Source organism: Callionymus lyra, chromosome 14, assembly GCF_982586985.1.
Source record: "Callionymus lyra chromosome 14, fCalLyr1.hap1.1, whole genome shotgun sequence".
In the NCBI taxonomy this organism is placed as follows: domain Eukaryota; kingdom Metazoa; phylum Chordata; class Actinopteri; order Syngnathiformes; family Callionymidae; genus Callionymus; species Callionymus lyra.
In genome coordinates this window covers 11,484,752-11,501,114 of record NC_141831.1, presented here as the reverse complement: position 1 = coordinate 11,501,114, position 16,363 = coordinate 11,484,752, and the positions used below count along the sequence as shown (strand labels likewise).

At 34.4% G+C, this 16,363-nt stretch overlaps 2 protein-coding genes across 2 annotated transcripts; one reads left to right on the top strand and one right to left on the bottom strand.

Moving 5' to 3' along the window:
- Positions 1-1,226: 1,226 nt before the first annotated feature.
- On the top strand, positions 1,227-11,956 carry bckdk (branched chain keto acid dehydrogenase kinase). The gene is made up of 11 exons (XM_087807877.1): positions 1,227-1,526; positions 3,053-3,121; positions 3,213-3,323; positions 5,105-5,152; positions 6,677-6,796; positions 6,874-6,972; positions 7,043-7,116; positions 8,393-8,521; positions 9,594-9,683; positions 9,801-9,956; positions 10,947-11,956. Exons 1-11 carry the CDS (start codon positions 1,353-1,355, stop codon positions 11,089-11,091), a joined length of 1,215 nt encoding a protein of 404 aa, XP_087664003.1. The 5' UTR covers positions 1,227-1,352; the 3' UTR covers positions 11,092-11,956.
- Positions 11,957-12,796: 840 nt separating this feature from the next.
- Positions 12,797-16,142, bottom strand: LOC148066022 (uncharacterized). The gene is made up of 5 exons (XM_087808021.1): positions 16,070-16,142; positions 14,524-15,016; positions 14,334-14,387; positions 13,123-13,206; positions 12,797-13,039 (listed from the first exon to the last, which is right to left on the bottom strand). The coding sequence occupies exons 2-4, from the start codon at positions 15,007-15,009 to the stop codon at positions 13,141-13,143; spliced, it is 606 nt and encodes a 201-aa protein (XP_087664147.1). The 5' UTR covers positions 15,010-15,016; positions 16,070-16,142; the 3' UTR covers positions 12,797-13,039; positions 13,123-13,140.
- Positions 16,143-16,363: the final 221 nt, after the last annotated feature.

Below are 16,363 nucleotides of genomic sequence, written 5' to 3'. Positions count from 1 at the left end.
ACTGTGTATTGTTTGTGACTCAAGTCTAGAAAGGCGCTCTAGAAATAACCATTAATTACTTGCATGGGAAAAATAAATAAATAATAAATGAATATGGTTGAGTTTTAAAATGCAATATAAAAAATAGTTATAAAGGAACATTCAAGTAGAAATGTATTATAGTGATGAATGGCTGAATTAAAATTGATTAAATAATATACATTGTAACAATAAGGAGGCCAGAGGGGGATTAGTCATGACTGTCTTTGTATTAAGTGTATTTGAGGTTGTAATTTTTATTTCAAAGAAGTTACGGATGTGAAATGCTGTTAAGATGCTCTCCGTCTCTGGAAATCAGAAACATGGACTAATTTGTGTCAAAGTTCCAGTTTAAATCGCAAACCAAAAAATCATCTGCGTGGAACTGACTTTTGCACCTGTTTTAATTCACTCCCACCTTTTCTGCCAATTTATCAACTTTTCATTGTTGCTTCCATTTATGTTTTGACGTATAGGTGTGTCTGTACTGTGACCATGTGTCTAGAAAGGCTCATTTAAGTTAAAAATTATGTTATTTTATTTGCTAATAATTATTTATTATATATTTATATTTAAATATATTAAATAAATACGATTTTTTTTTCTGGAGCTCCTGTGTTGTTCTCAGTGTTATCTTGTCCTTCAAAGTATATATTTTATTGAATATTGTTTTGATTGTTTAAGCGCTTTGTGACCCTGGTCTGGAAAAGCGCTCTATAAATACAAATTACTTACTTATACTTTTATATACATTAAATATTATATGCAATATTTAAAACGTTATTTATTTATTCTGTTTGTAATATATTGCACTATTTTTTAGTTATTTATATTTATACTTTTAATATATACATTCACTCTGCTGTGTTTTTAACGGTTGCCAAACAAACGAAATGTCGTTGCCAGTTTCACTGCTGTGTTTTCTGTCCAATTTGAATAAAAGAAAGTCTAAAGTCTAATTTGTCATTTGTACAGTATAATCACATAAATCGAGTGTAAACTGTTTTACAATTTAAAAAAATAATTTCTTGGCAACATTGACGATTTTTGAAAAAAACTTTATTGCCAATTTTTCCCTGACACCGAGACCTCTAAGGTCGACTACTAGGAAGTGTTTACTGATGTTGCGCGGCCACGCCCCCCTCGCTACCGATTGGCTGAGCCGTCGCGACGTCACTCGAGCCACTCTACTGTATCCAGCAGCTACGTGCCATTGTGCACTGTAGCCCTGCAACCCCCCCACACCACCGACCCCCCGACGATGGCCTCCCGGAGCCTCTAGACAGGCACGTCCAGCTCACAAGCCCGGAGGAATAAAACGTCGGGGAAAGAAGATGCTGTGCGGCCTGACAGGCAGAGGCGGCTCGAGGCTGGGGAGCCTCCTGCTCGCCACCGGCAGCAGGACAGTTACACCGAAGTCGTGCAGCGGGAGCTTCCACGCCAACTTCACCATGGCGACCGTCACGTCCTTCTACAACCAGGCGGCCATCGACGCGTCCGCAGAGAAGGTTAAAACAATTTTTTTTTGTGGCGACAGAATCCTGGTCATGCTAGCGGCGGCTCTGCTGTCAAAGCGCTAGCTGCTAGCAAAGCGCGCTGTGCTGCGTTCAGGGACACTTGACGAGTGTTGTAAACAGGACGCGCGTCGCGGTGTAGCGGATCTCCGCGTACGTTTGAGGTCATCCATTAATACATTTTTTTAAAAACAATACTAACACTTTAAATTTGGGATCCGATTACTAGAACTTTTCTATCTAAAACCGAAGAAATAGTAACTTCTGATAAAAAGTGATATTTGTGTAACGTCTAGTCGGGGTTAAACGTGAACGCAGCAGCGGTGTTTGTTGGGCCGACGACAGTTATTCGTTTTTATTTTGTTTAAATTATATATTTTCACTAAATGTCATGTTAAGGGTGTGTTATAATCGATACACGCATATGTCGCAATCTTTTTTTTCTTCCTCATGATACTTAAAACAAGCAACATATCTATTAAAAAAGAATAATAATTGTGTTTATTTTACATCACATTTTCTATTTATCTTGGTTCTTTTACCGTCTATAGTTCAATAAAGTTCATGTAAATTAAAATAATTCGGGTTTTTAAAAATAAATGTACAATTAACATAATAACAATAACAACAATAATATTCACAGCGTTTATTTCGAAGGATTAATCAAATCCCGCAAGATGACTGAGGACGAGAGGATACAGCAGCTTTTAAAGCTGATGTTTGGACTTATTTTGGTTTCAAAATAAATTAAAAGCAATAATGACTTTGTCAAGAGTCATGTGGTCTGTAAATTCTGCAACACCAGAGTCAAGTACTCGACAATACTACAAATACTTGTTCCTACAGTATCCCAGTGTATCGTATTGTTGCACCTGTATAGTTGTATGTAGAGATTAATTCCTGCTATTACACAAACCTAGTTAATATCAGTGGTGATCAGTGAGTTAAATTGTTTGAATCTTAAGGTTTTGTGTATGTTAACTAATATAAATAATATCAATAAATAAATGTAATACCTTTTTTTAAATCCTGTCAAGTAAATCAATGTCATTGAGTCAATTCAGTAATTTTTCGCTGTAATTATTTTTTCTAAACCAAAATGTTGATCTTAAAAAAAGTAGCATATACTATGTATTCATTGTATGAGTGTCAGATATAAGGATTTAATTTAATTGACATCAAATATGTGAAACACATTATAAGTATGTTGGTGTCACATCTTAAAATATTTGGTTTCTTTTTAAATAACTGAAAATATACTCATATATAATTATATTATAGTTATATATTAGTTATATAATCATAACGGCAGAACCAACAAAAGGGTTGCAGCCAATGGGAGGCAAGAAAATGTTTTAATGGGCTAAATAATTGAAATTGCATGAAAACAGTCTTGACTTTAACTTTCCCTAAGCTGTAGTAAACCTGGTTTAATTGATGATCTAATCACAGCGTTTACACAAGCCCTCGGTTACTGATTCATCACTTTGTGTTTCCAAAATTGTTTTTCTTATCTGCAGGCTTCTGTTAGGCTGACCTTGGCTACCCTTCTGTATTCTGGGAAATCTCCAGACGGACATCACATCTTGGTACGTCTTCTTACGCCTGATGTCGAAATTAAACGCTTCTGTTTTCATCAGCCACTTTTTTCCTTCCACTCACTCTCGTATGTTTCCACAGAGCAGTGCCAAGTATCTTCAGAAGGAGCTGCCGGTGAGAATCGCCCATCGAATCAAAGGCTTCCGCAGTCTGCCCTTCATCATCGGCTGCAACCCCACGATCCTGCAAGTGGTGAGTACACAATCGTGTTCACACTACTGTGTGATGTCACTCATTTTTGTAGTTTCCTTCATTTGATATTTGCATAAAACGTTAAGAAGTCGTGTCCCCGGCTGGGAGGCTGCTTGGCTGCCTCCAACAGTCCCTTTTTTTTATGCCAATAATCATTGAGTTGCAACAACAAGATGACAAAGTAAACGCATATGATAGTTAGTACTCAGTATCCAGCCAGGTATCTTTGTGTATATTCTAATGTAGACCCTAGTAACTGTGATGGGATCCGTTTGTTTGACAAGATGTTACTCACAGTTAGCATAGTATAGATAATAGCCAAACACTTATGTCCTTTTTGGAAAGAACCTGAGGTGACAAACTGTTTTGTAACCTGCCCTTTATAAAGTAAGGTTTCAAAATTAAAAGCACAATATTTCAACCTCATTTCCGTGCAAAAAGTTTTTCAACTTGAATGTGTATAAAAAATTAAGTCAGTACAAAATTACATTAAGAATGTGTGGTCACTTCTTGTAGGGTTGTCACATTTTCAACTCAACTGGATACTCTGGGAAAATATCCAGTACAATTTTTGATACCATAAGGATTAAACAAATAATGAAAAGTAATGGTTTTATTAGCCATTAACTGCAAAAAAATAACCCCTATTTACAGTTGCCATCCCTGCAGCAGTTTTTTAAGTTTTAATACTTTTGAAAATGAGTACTGTATCCGAACCCAGTATTTTAGTAGCCATACAAAGTTTTGATACTTTTAACAACCTTAATTTCTTGATATTATGGTCAAACATGATTACATTTTATATAATGAGTTAATATAAATTAATAAAACATTAGAGTTTAACTCTTGTGTTTCCTGAAAACAAACGTGTTTGTGGTTCACCTCGACCCAGTGACAATATCTCAAGCACCGGGTCACCTTGACCCTGATAATTCAACCATTCAAATCAAAACTCCAAAACGTATCAGTTCAATATTTAATGTCCTTCTCCTTTTCTGCCATTTTATCCTCCTTCCATTACTTCCGCTTTTAATGTACTTTGCTTTTCTAAATGTATTTGTAAGGTGACCTTGAGTGTCTTCAAGGGCACCTCGGAATAACATGCATTATTATTATTAAAACATTTTAATAGGAGTTTTTATCTTCAGTTAGGGTCCCTCAGCAAAGAAAGCTTCATAACTTTATGATAGTAGTTTTAAACTTGTTCACATGTCTCCAGATGAAGAACAGATGTACTTGTTTTCCCTCAAAACTTCTTCTTTAAAAAAGGAGCAAATGTTTCTTAAGTCTTAAGTTATTCAGATTCGTCTTTGTAGGATCATCTGAAAACATGTTGCGTGATCCCCCCTTTTTTCACTCCCAGTCCTCCCGTCCTCTCCTGCGGGACGAGTCCATCTGCACTTTAATGTCTTTCTCTGCCTCGGATGAACTTTCGCCTAGATTCCTACTTTCTCAGCATCGTGGCGCTCCTCGGTGTGGATTGCGTAATCCCTCGCTCTTGAGCAGCACGAATGTAGGTCAACGTGCGTTAACTCTTTCACCGCCTCGGATTCCCAGTGTTTCCAAACTATGAAGTTGGAACAAATTCGATGCTATCGTTAGACACACTTGACACTCGTCAGGTCAGGACGACCGTGAGTGTGAGACGGAGCGACAGCAGGCACATATTTGTCTGGATGGTAATGGCGGCGGCCGGGGTCTGGGGGTCTGGGGTCGTGGAGTTTCCAGTTCAATGGTTGACGGTCGTGGAGATTTTCCAACCACTTGTTCTCTTTCTCCAGCACGAGCTTTACATCAGAGCCTACCACATGGTTAGCGAGTTCCCTGCGGTGAGTCCTCGAAAACACACACAAGCACAAGCGCACACACACACAAGCACACACATATGCACACGCACACGGAACAAAGAAACGAAAGTATGCAGGGGTTAGGAGTAGTTCACGGGTTGTGGCTGAGTTCGCACTTCAGGAAAAGTTTCTCTTGTGCGCATGACTCTAATTTAAATTCAATATTTTTGTGACATTTTCTTCATTTTCTGTGTTCAGGTGGTTTCTGTCACTGTTTTCAGTTTTTTCTCTTTTTTAAAAAAAAAGTAAAGTTATGGTTGTTGGCAAGTTTTTCTTTTTTTTTTCTCTTTTTTTAAAAAATAAAGATGTTTTCTTGTTTTAGCCTTACTTTATTTGGCATCATCCTTAAACGTACTCTCAACGTCTTGTAATTACATACAAATATTGTTTGAAGTGTCAACAACTTGGCTTCTTGTCTTGCAATGACAAAAACATGTTGTGTTCCTGTTCCTAAGTTGTTGGTTAAATACCTTATAGAAGAATATCGGGGCCATCAGGATAATTGGTTGAATTTCAATTAGATTAGATAAGATTTAATTAATCCCTCTGGAGATTCTCCTTCAGATTTGTCTTCAACTACACAGCAGACAATAGAAGTTACAGGAAGTTTCATAAAAGCAAGAACAAAGTGCAAATGAAAAGAACAAATTGCAAAGAGATTTTGGGGAAAAAAGTGCAATTGTTGAAACTTAAACTTAAAATGTTGCTTTTTTTTTAAACATGATTTATTTAAAAAAGGTATTGAATTAAATGATTTCCGTATTGAAATAGTTATTTTGTTTTTTATTTTATCATTTAATTCAATAATGTGTATTTTTTAAAGGATGAATTCATTTTTTGTTTTATATCAAAGTTAAATACATTTTTAAAAATATCTTAAAAACGAATGCCTTTTTTTTTTTTTTAAATACGTAAAGTTCAAGATTCTATTTCTAAATAAGTCAAAACTAAATCTATGTATTCAATATATTAGCTCAGTACTATTGGAATTGTCTAGACATTTTTAAATGGAATTTATAAGACTATGAAGAAAAATGTATTTGAATTTAGAAACGGTACTTAATTAATATTTAATTAGAACGTTCAAATCTATTTATATGTATTTATTTAGTCAGAATATGACTCCTTCATCCTTTCAATATTTCAATTATTGAATTAAACTATATAAACAATACCAAAAAAATAAGAAATGTTAGATTCAACCATTCAATATATTGACGACACTGAATATACTTCCATCAAAATTAAGCTAGTTTTTAATTTAGTTTTTCTTCCCACACCTGGATCTCATGGGTCATAGAAAGCAGAAACTATTATATAATGACAAGTCTTATGACATCATCGATGACATCATCAAACCACATGCAGATCCATCCACTCACGGTTCTCACCATGTTTACATATTAATCTTAGTGTCATCTCTACTGTAAATATTCACCTCTCGTGACCTCGACAAGTCAATACGACTCCACACCTGACGGTGAAGTGTCTTCTGGTCCCCCACAGATCAAGGACCAGGAAATGGACACTCGGTTCTGCAAGCTGGTCCGGCAGCTGCTGGACGACCACAAAGACGTGGTGACCATGTTGGCTCAGGGTTTCCGGGAGTCTCGCCGACACATCCAGGTAAAAGAAAGAAGGAAAGAACGACGAAGGAACCCTCAAGCTCAAAAACTTTAACGTCTTTGTCTGACCTTTTCCAGGACGAGACCCTTATTGGGAACTTCCTGGACACGACGCTGTGCTCTCGGTTGGGGATCCGGATGTTGGCCACGCATCACCTCGCGCTCCACGAAGACAATGTAGGCCTTTTATTTTTAAATATCTCTCACTTTCAGGGACTTTTAATGATGTTTTTGTGTTTTATTGCAGGCGGATTTCGTGGGAATGATTTGCAGACGTTTGTCTCCGAAGAAGATCATAGAGAAGTGGGTGGACTTTGCCAGGTGAGACAAAAAAAACATTTCAAGATTCAAGATTCAAAGTGTTTATTGTCATATACATCGAGAAACACGTTACCTTCAGTGGAGATTTTACTCGTGTGTGTTTGTCACTTGAGTTCAAACACCACTGATAACTATGACGAGAGAGGTCAAGGGTCGGCTGATAAGCAATCTGTTTGGATCAATCAAGTGGACTTACTACAGTATTACCTGAGTCGCAAATATTGGTTTTCGTTGTTTATTGACTCGGTTCAGTTCAGTTTATTCAAAAGGACAATGTTCAGTTTCATTAAAAAGATGGTTCAAAGATTGTATTCGTGTTTTACAATTTAATTATTTTCAAAATGGCTGATTTTATTTATTTATTTATTTTTTATATAGAGTTTGATATTTTAATGCCAATAATGAAAAAAACATGTTTTTAAATTCAATATTTTTTCATTTGTAGCCATTTTAAATTCAATATAAAATATCGGTGTAATAGTGTCGTCAGCCAAAACCAAAAGATTTCCGAGTTACTGATCAATTTGTTTCAGCCAATCAGCATCGTTCACGTGGCATCAATCAAGAAAGAAGGAACTTTGTGTGTTTTATATATATATATATATATATATAGTTGAGAATAGTGATGTGTTGATGAAGCTTCGTGAAGCAGTGCCATGTTGTTTAGAGGTCAGTAGGTGGCGCCATCAGTTTAAAAAAAATGATGTTTCATTAGAACAGTTTGTTCAAAACAAAGGGAAATAGTCCAGAGACCGCCATCTAGTGGACTCTGAAAATAATGACACTGTTTCATGAAGCTTCATCAGAACATCACTCGTTTAGAACATTCAACTTTTTCAATTTAATTATTAAAAAATAATAAATTTTACATTTGAAGTGTTTAAATTCAACCATTCAATATTTAGATTTGTATCCATACGATGAAGCTCACGTGTCGATCTCTAGGCCGTTAACGGCGTCTTCCATGTGTTCTGCCAGATGGTTTGAGCAAAAAATAAAAGTAGATTCATGATGATATTGTGACGTACGTGATAAGACGCCATTGTTTAAGATAAGATAAGGAAGATCATGTCAACACGTTTACAGTCGAGAGTAAAACGGCTGTTGTAAAAAAACAATGATGGATGGGTTTTGGTAGAAGAAGTTAAACTTACTGGTCGAGAAGAAGCTTTAAAAACAATGAAAAAGACGATCTGAAGGTCAGACTTTTGTTTAAACATTTTGTCCCCTTGTGTGATTAAGTTCAACAGTATTAAATGTATAACTTGACCCTCAGACGCCTCTGTGAACACCAGTACGGAAACTCTCCCAGAGTGAGGATCAACGGACACGTGGCGGCTCGCTTCCCCTTCATCCCCCTCCCTCTGGACTACATCCTGCCAGAGCTGCTCAAGAACGCCATGAGGTAACGTTCGTGGACATGAGGTCAAACATCTGAAACATCATTAATTCAACTTCAGAAGATGTTCTTGACTCTGAGGAAACCAATGAGAAAAAACTGAGAAAATTATCTCAACAAGAACTTGATTTCTGAAAATTGTGTTTACATTTGGATTTAATTTGAATTCAAACATAAAACACTTCTACTATTAAATATAAATGAACATAATAATAATAATAAATAATAATAATAAACTCAACATCAACAATAAATTATGAGAAGATCATTAAGTTTTTACCCTGAAGCTTTTGGAGGCAAATTAACAATATTTTAACAAATAAAAAATAAATTCTGTTTTGATAAAAGTTTAAACTTAATTTGATGATAATTATTATTTTATTTAAAAAATGTATTTTGAAAAATGAGAATTGATATGTGTAATAAATAAAAACAGTAATGTATTCAAAATTAAAGTAAAGAAAAGTTTAAAAAAAGATCTTCAGAAGTTAAACAGGATGTTGAGAAGTTAAAGAAGGTTCTTGAGATGAAAAAAAAGATCTTGAGAAGGTAAAGAAGGTTCTTGAGAGGGAAAAAAGAAGAGAAGTTAAAGAAAGATCTTGAGAAGTTAAAGAAGGTTCTTGAGTAGAAAAAAGATCTTGAGAAGTTAAACAGGATGTTGAGAAGTTAAAGAAGGTTCTTGAGATGAAAAAAAGATCTTGAAAAGTTAAACAGGATGTTGAGAAGTTAAAGAAGGTTCTTGAGATGAAAAAAAGATCTTGAGAAGGTAAAGAAGGTTCTTGAGAGGGAAAAAAGACCTTGAGAAGTTAAAGAAGGTTCTTGAGTTGAAAAAAGATCTTGAGAAGTTAAACACGATGTTGAGAAGTTAAAGAAAGATCTTGAGAAGAAAAAAAAAAGATCTTCAGAAGTTAAAGAAGGTTCTTGAGAAGTTGAAGAAAGATCTTGAGAGTATTTATTTAATGTAAATATTAAACCGATATTAAAATAAAGCTTCAGATATTTTCTTAAGCTAATAGATGCTAAATCTTAAAAGCAATGTTAATAATCAAGTGTCAAATCATTTTTGTTTCTCCTGAAGAGCAACGATGGAGACGCATCTGGAAACTCCGTACAACGTGCCGGACGTCGTCGTCACCATCGCCAACAATGACATCGACTTCGTCATCAGGTGAGTCGACATCTTGGATTAATAATGAATCACAGCAAGAATATTCTTTCAGCCTCAACCCGGAGAAAGTATTTTGTCAGCACCTCGGTCTGAGTTGAAACTTTTCTGTCTTGCAAGGATCTCTGACCGCGGCGGCGGCATCCCTCACAAGATCATCGACAAAGTGATGGACTATCACTTCAGCACGGCGGAGGAGAGCGCTCAGGACCCGCGCATGAACAACCTCTTCAACAACATTACCAACAGTGGGAACCAGTCCTCGCCCATGCATGGGTGAGACCGTCGTAGATCAACTCTGTTTCTCGCCTCATGGAAGTTTATCAGTGGAAATAAAATATTGAAGAGTTGAATTTAACATTTTAAATAATAGAACTGAAACGGTTGAAATAGTTTTTATTGTTTGTAAATTATAAGTTACTTGTTTTCTTTAATCATTTTCAAAAACACATAGTTTGATCTACTAATTTCAATAATTAAAAGAAAGGTACCAGACTTCCAAACTTACCAACAATCATAATATTTAAAATGTTAACTATTTGAACATTCTTAGCCTTTTAAATTCAGTATTAAAAATAATAATTAATAAGGCTACAAATAAAATAAAAGAAGAAGAATTTAGAAAAACTTTATTTTGAATTATTGGATTTTAAATATCATACTTTAAATATTAAAAAATATTTTTAATTGATTTCTTTTTTGATATTACACAAAATATAATGTAATGCCCCCAAAACTACATTTCAATAAAAAGATGTTAGTTTACAATATTCAAAGTAAAAAGAAAAAAAAGAAATGCAAGTGTTTTTTAGTTTAAAGGTCGTTGTTGTTGTTTTTACACATATTTTTTGACAATTAATAAGTAAAAGAAAATGTCTAAATTAAATATTTTCTCATTCTAAGCCTTTTATATTCATTATTGTTAGGTGACAATATTATACCAACACGGAGTTTAAAAGGCTATGAACTAAAAACACTTAGAATTCAGGAAATATATTTTGGAATGAATGGAATTGGAATATAAAACTATGTGTAAAAATGTGTTTTATGTATTTAAAAAATATTAAAAATATTATATTAATTTATTAAGATAATGGAAATTCAACTTTTAATATAGAAATTAAAAACTTAGAGCTTTAAAGAAACATTTAAATAAATAAAAAAGTATCAACATTTGTGAAGTTAAGTGAATATTCCGGTGACACTGACATACTTCCATATCAGTTCTTATACTCGGGTCTTAAAACTATGCGGTTCTTCCTGCAGGTTTGGCTTCGGTTTGCCCACATCCAGGGCCTACGCTGAGTACCTCGGGGGCTCCCTGTCCATACAGTCCATGCAGGGCGTCGGCACCGACGTCTACCTGCGCCTGCGCCACATCGACGGCAAGGGAGAGAGTTTCCGAGTGTAAGCGCGCCCCCTGGTGGCTCCACCCAGCAGAACCCCCAGGACTCCTTTTTCTCTCACAAAACCCACATCTTTTTTCTTTTGGCCTTAGACTGATTATAAGCTATGTTAGCTCTCGAGTTCACGTTCTGTCCCCGGCTGTGTGCTTTTGTTTTTCTTCTTTTTTTTTCTTGACGTTTTTTTTAGGACGAACTCTTGAATGTTTAGTGTTTCGGGACAAACTGTGCACGACTGTCGACGTTACTGAAAAGAACTGGAGCGGAAAAGAAGAGCTTCCGTTTTAAAGAAGTTCTCTCGTGTTACTGGTCGATCTCGGCTCATCCTCGCGACAACAAAAAAAGTTTTACGGCATCTGTCGAAGAAGAACCTTCTCACACCTCAGTTTTAGTTGTTTTTTTTATCGCAATTAGAAGATTTTCTCGTTCTATCTGATGATATCTCTGCCTCTGTGGTTCTAAATCAAACCATAAAACTGCCAAAAACACCAGAAGCTTTTTTTTTTTCTTTTTTTTTAAACCTGATTTCTTATAACTTTTTTTTTGTTCAGCAGTGTTTTTGTGGATCTTTCAGGAAGGAAAGTCCAGACGCCTTACTCTGCAACTCTGACACACTCCCTGTCTGTAAGGAAGCTTCTAGATCCATTTATTATTAATACTGTTTTCAACTTTTGTCTCTTCAGTTTTCATACAGTAACGTTGAGAAAGCACATCTAACTTTAGATTAAATTGTTATTTATAGATGTTTTCGTTTTTTTTAAAAATATATGTTTGTTCAATTTTAACCCAACTTTAAAGAGCCGGCTATTAAAAGGTAGCATTTATAGTAGAAAGTGTTAATTTTATCCACCAATAAAATTCAATTTTCTTTCATCTGCCTACTTCATTTTTTTTTGTTTTGTTTCACGTATATGTTAATACAGTTTATTTTTTGCAAATTAAAAATAATCAACTTTTCTCTGTTTAACACTGCTTTATTTCAGAATAATAGTCCTTTTATGGCATTTAATTCAACTTTGTGATGGTAATCTAAATCTATACTCTTTAAAAATGAATTTTAAATTAATAACAGGAGTATTGATTTAAAAAAACAGCCATCAGGTTATATTATATTTTATGAGTAATTATTTGAAGCTGAAATATGCTTTGAACATTCCCCACATTATCATGCGATCATTACTGCTATTTTTACTTATTAATATATGTTTTTGGTTTGAAATATCGAAGTTTCACGACACATTTTATCTTGATTACAACGTCATTGCTGTTTGTGGAAGTCAAACATTTACTCTGATCATAGCTTGTGCATGTTAAGACGTCAGTTCAAAGGTCACGCATCATTTTCACCTCAATCTAACCAACAATTGAATTTGTGTAAACTTTAAAAAAAAGTTACTGCCATCATTGACTGATTTATCTTCAAAGTCTGTAAACATTAAATGCCTTTTGTCTGAAACCTCTGTTTGTTTTTGTAATAGCAAAATTATCAATATTTTTAAGTCAGATATTAGATTAAAACAAAAACATTCCCTTCATTTAACTTCAACGTTGAAAGATCAGACAGTGATTTTACTTTTGAAACATTTTAATAAAAAAGTATTAAAAAATCAAGTAGTAACACACATGAAAACATAAATATATCTATAAAAAGTGAGAGTTTAAAATTGTAAAAATAGCCTTAAAAATATTTATCTGGAAATATGTGACGCAAGAAATAATACTTTCAATCTGAAGTCACAGTAAACGTCAACAATTTTATCAATTAGTTTCGTTTAAAAAAGTTACAATTAAAAATCGATCAAACATGTACATCTCTCGTATTTACACAATAACATAATGATGAATATTTGTTTAAAATACCATCAGAAAAGAAGTAGCGGTTCTTGTTCGCTGCGTCGGCAAAATTCTTCCGTGAAGGCTGTGGACTGGAGCGCCCTCTGTCTTCTCCTGTCGGTACTACAGGAAAAAATATCATTAATTTTCAATTATATCAACTAACGACGATAAATCTTTAGGATCAATATTTAAAGTCAACTTACTTCAGTCTCAAGTGATGGTCAAGCTCGTCTCAACATGATTGACGGATCAGGATCTTCCGCCACAAACATCCTCTGCGTTGGATACTTCAAAATAAAACAAATGATGTTCTTTAGTTCTTCTATATTTTACTGTCTATAGATAATATTTATGACGGATATTTTTTAAATAAAATGAATATAATATGAAATGAAACACAACTCAAGTACAACTTATTCTAATATCCAGTTTATACACTATATTAAATGTATTTTACTTTATGAATGTCTTCATTTGGCTCCGTCCAGAACCACATGTGGCTCCTTCACACAAAAACAACAATTACTATATACTTTGAATTAGTAGGCAATTTTTTTAAATTGTTTAAACCTTTTTATTTATAATGTTAGGTAATATTTATTTATTTTTGCCATTTTTAATTGTTTCTGCAGACTAAAGAAATATGTTATATGAAGACTTAAAAAGACCCTAAATTTGAGGTAAATACCAAATTGAAACAGAGAAAATTGTATTTATCTTTCATTTGGTGTTTAATCGTTTATTCGTCAACAGTTTTGAGTGAGTTCTCAAGTAGGAACAGTAACACAATAATAGTTGCAGACCCTGGGTTTAGCTCGATGCTCTCACATCTGACAAATGATTATTATTTTTATTTATTTTTAAATAGGTTAGTATTAAATTTTGGTTTACAACCCCTGTCACACTGAAACAGGTGTGAAGAGTAGAATATTGGTGTGTGTTTTAATAGCATTTAACGTGAAATAAAACTATTAAATAAATGAATATAAAGTGCAATGAAAATCTATACAGTAGTGATGTGCTGGTGAAGCTTCATGAAGCAGTGTCATGTTGTTTAGAGGTCAGTAGGTGGCGCCATCAGTTTCAAAAATGATGTTTCATTAGAATAGTTGTTCAAAGGAAATGAAAAAACAGCAGAGACGCCATCTAGTGGAATCTGAAAATAATGACACTGCTTCATGAAGCTTCATGAAACAGTGTCATATTGTTTAGAGGTCAGTAGGTGGCGCCATCAGTTTCAAAAATGATGTTTCATTAGAATAGTTGTTCAAAGGAAATGAAAAAACAGCAGAGACGCCATCTAGTGGAATCTAAAAATAATGACACTGCTTCATGAGACTTCATCAGACCATCAAAAGTATAAAGCATTGTGTGTGTGCATGTGTGTTTGTGTGTGTGTGAGTGTGTTACTTACGAAATATCCAACATGTTTCAAAACACCCATCTCAGGGTGTTGGAGATTCAGGTTCTACAGAAAATAAATCATGGTTAATAACAAATCTTTAGAAAAAATACACCATTTTTTTCTTCTAAATATAATATTTAACTCAACGTATATCTTTAAAATAAGCCAGAAATTGAATATTACACTTTATTTAACCTACCACGTTTGAAACGTAGATCTGTGGCTGACTTTGAAGAAAGTAAGGTTGTGGGACGAAGGTGGTCCAGGGAGCGGCGTAGGGAACGTTGACATGGGTTACAGGGAAGGTATTGAAGGGCTGTTGGGGGAAAAATGGCAGCAGCGTTGGCGATGGTGTCGGGAAGATCGTAGGTGAAGGCGAATGGAGATCAGGAAAAAACATGATGGGCAACGGTGGAGGCGAAGGTGTTGGAGATGGTGTCGGGAAGATCGTGGGTGAAGGCGAATGGAGATCAGGAGGCAACGTCATGGAGTGAGACGAAGGTGTGGGAGATGATGAAGGGAGAACAGGGAATGTTGGGGTCTCAGCTGGAGGACTAGGAGATGGAGGTGGGGTTTCCATTTCTGCGTCGGATTCATACCACAATACTTCCAGTATTGAAAGCAGCTGTTCCGGATCCAACCCATCAACCAACTGCACCGAATCCAAGTCTTCAAAGTCCTTCATGTTGCTCCTATATTGAAAAGAAAAGTAAGTAAGTAAGTAAGTAAGTAATTTTTATTTGTATAGCGCTTTTCCAGACCAGGGTCACAAAGCGCTTAAACAATCAAAACAATATTCAATAAAGTATATACTTTAAAGATCAAGATAAAACTGATAACACAACAGGAGTTCCAGAAAATCAAGGAAAAGCCTGAACAAATAGAAACGTCTTAAGATGTAAAAAAAATACACATATAAGTGAGAATGTCCAGGAAGAACAATATCATCTAGAAAAACACTCACATAAAACATAAATGAAAATGATATTATTCAAGAAGGACACTTGAAGTTGCTATTTTATTACAGATTATTAAAAAATATATATACAATATGTTCCTTATTCCACTTTTCCCGTTGAAGAAAAATACCAACATTCTTTGCCAATATTTAGCTGTTAGGTTGTTACAAACTATTTTTATATACATATATATCTTAAGATAATTTATACTTTATTCCACTTGACACGATTGAATCTGTGACATTTTGTCGCTAACAATTTTGCACTAAATATCGTTTTTTTAATCACGGTATACATGAAATCGAAATGTATATTTAAAAATCCACGAAATAAGCAACAAGTTATCATTATTATTATTATTATTATTATTGGAATTTTGGGTTCAAACATTTGATGCTGAACTAATACCCTTAACTTGTTAAACGATCGTCCTTGACGCTTATATTGTTTTAAAAATGCCTTCAAATAAAAGTGTTAAAACAATCTATAATACAAAACAGTACATTTTTAACAATGCATGTGTTATTGTGACGTTAAAATAGCAGCGAGGTCTATGTAACGGCTGAGGAACGGCCGTCGGTTACTTCTTTTTTTACAAGATCCACGAATATTAAACTAAAAAAAAATAAAATAGTCAACACACCTAACGAACATTTTAAGAATTAAGCAGATTTTTTAAGGGAATAATTAGTTTCACTGTCAAGAGCCTCCACACTGTAAACCATCGTCAGTTTAAAAGTAATAACAAATTCAAATAACACGTGATTAATATCGAAAGTTATTTACCAAAGCCGGTGAAACGTGTTGGATTTTTAATCCCTTTTTTTTCTCCAATCTCTTTAAGAATACGTCAGGTCTGTTCTGATCTCCAACTTCATCTGCTTCAATTCAAATCTATTTTTTTCTTACGTTTATTAAACGTGATGAACCCTGCGCTTCCTGTCTGGAAAGGTGGTTGCCATGGTAGTGCACTTTTAAAAAAAAAAGAAAAAAAGAAATTGCCGCTGCTTTTTGTGAATAAATTAACATAAAATATTAGTTACGGTAAATAATGTCTAAATGTGTGTTTAAATTGAAATA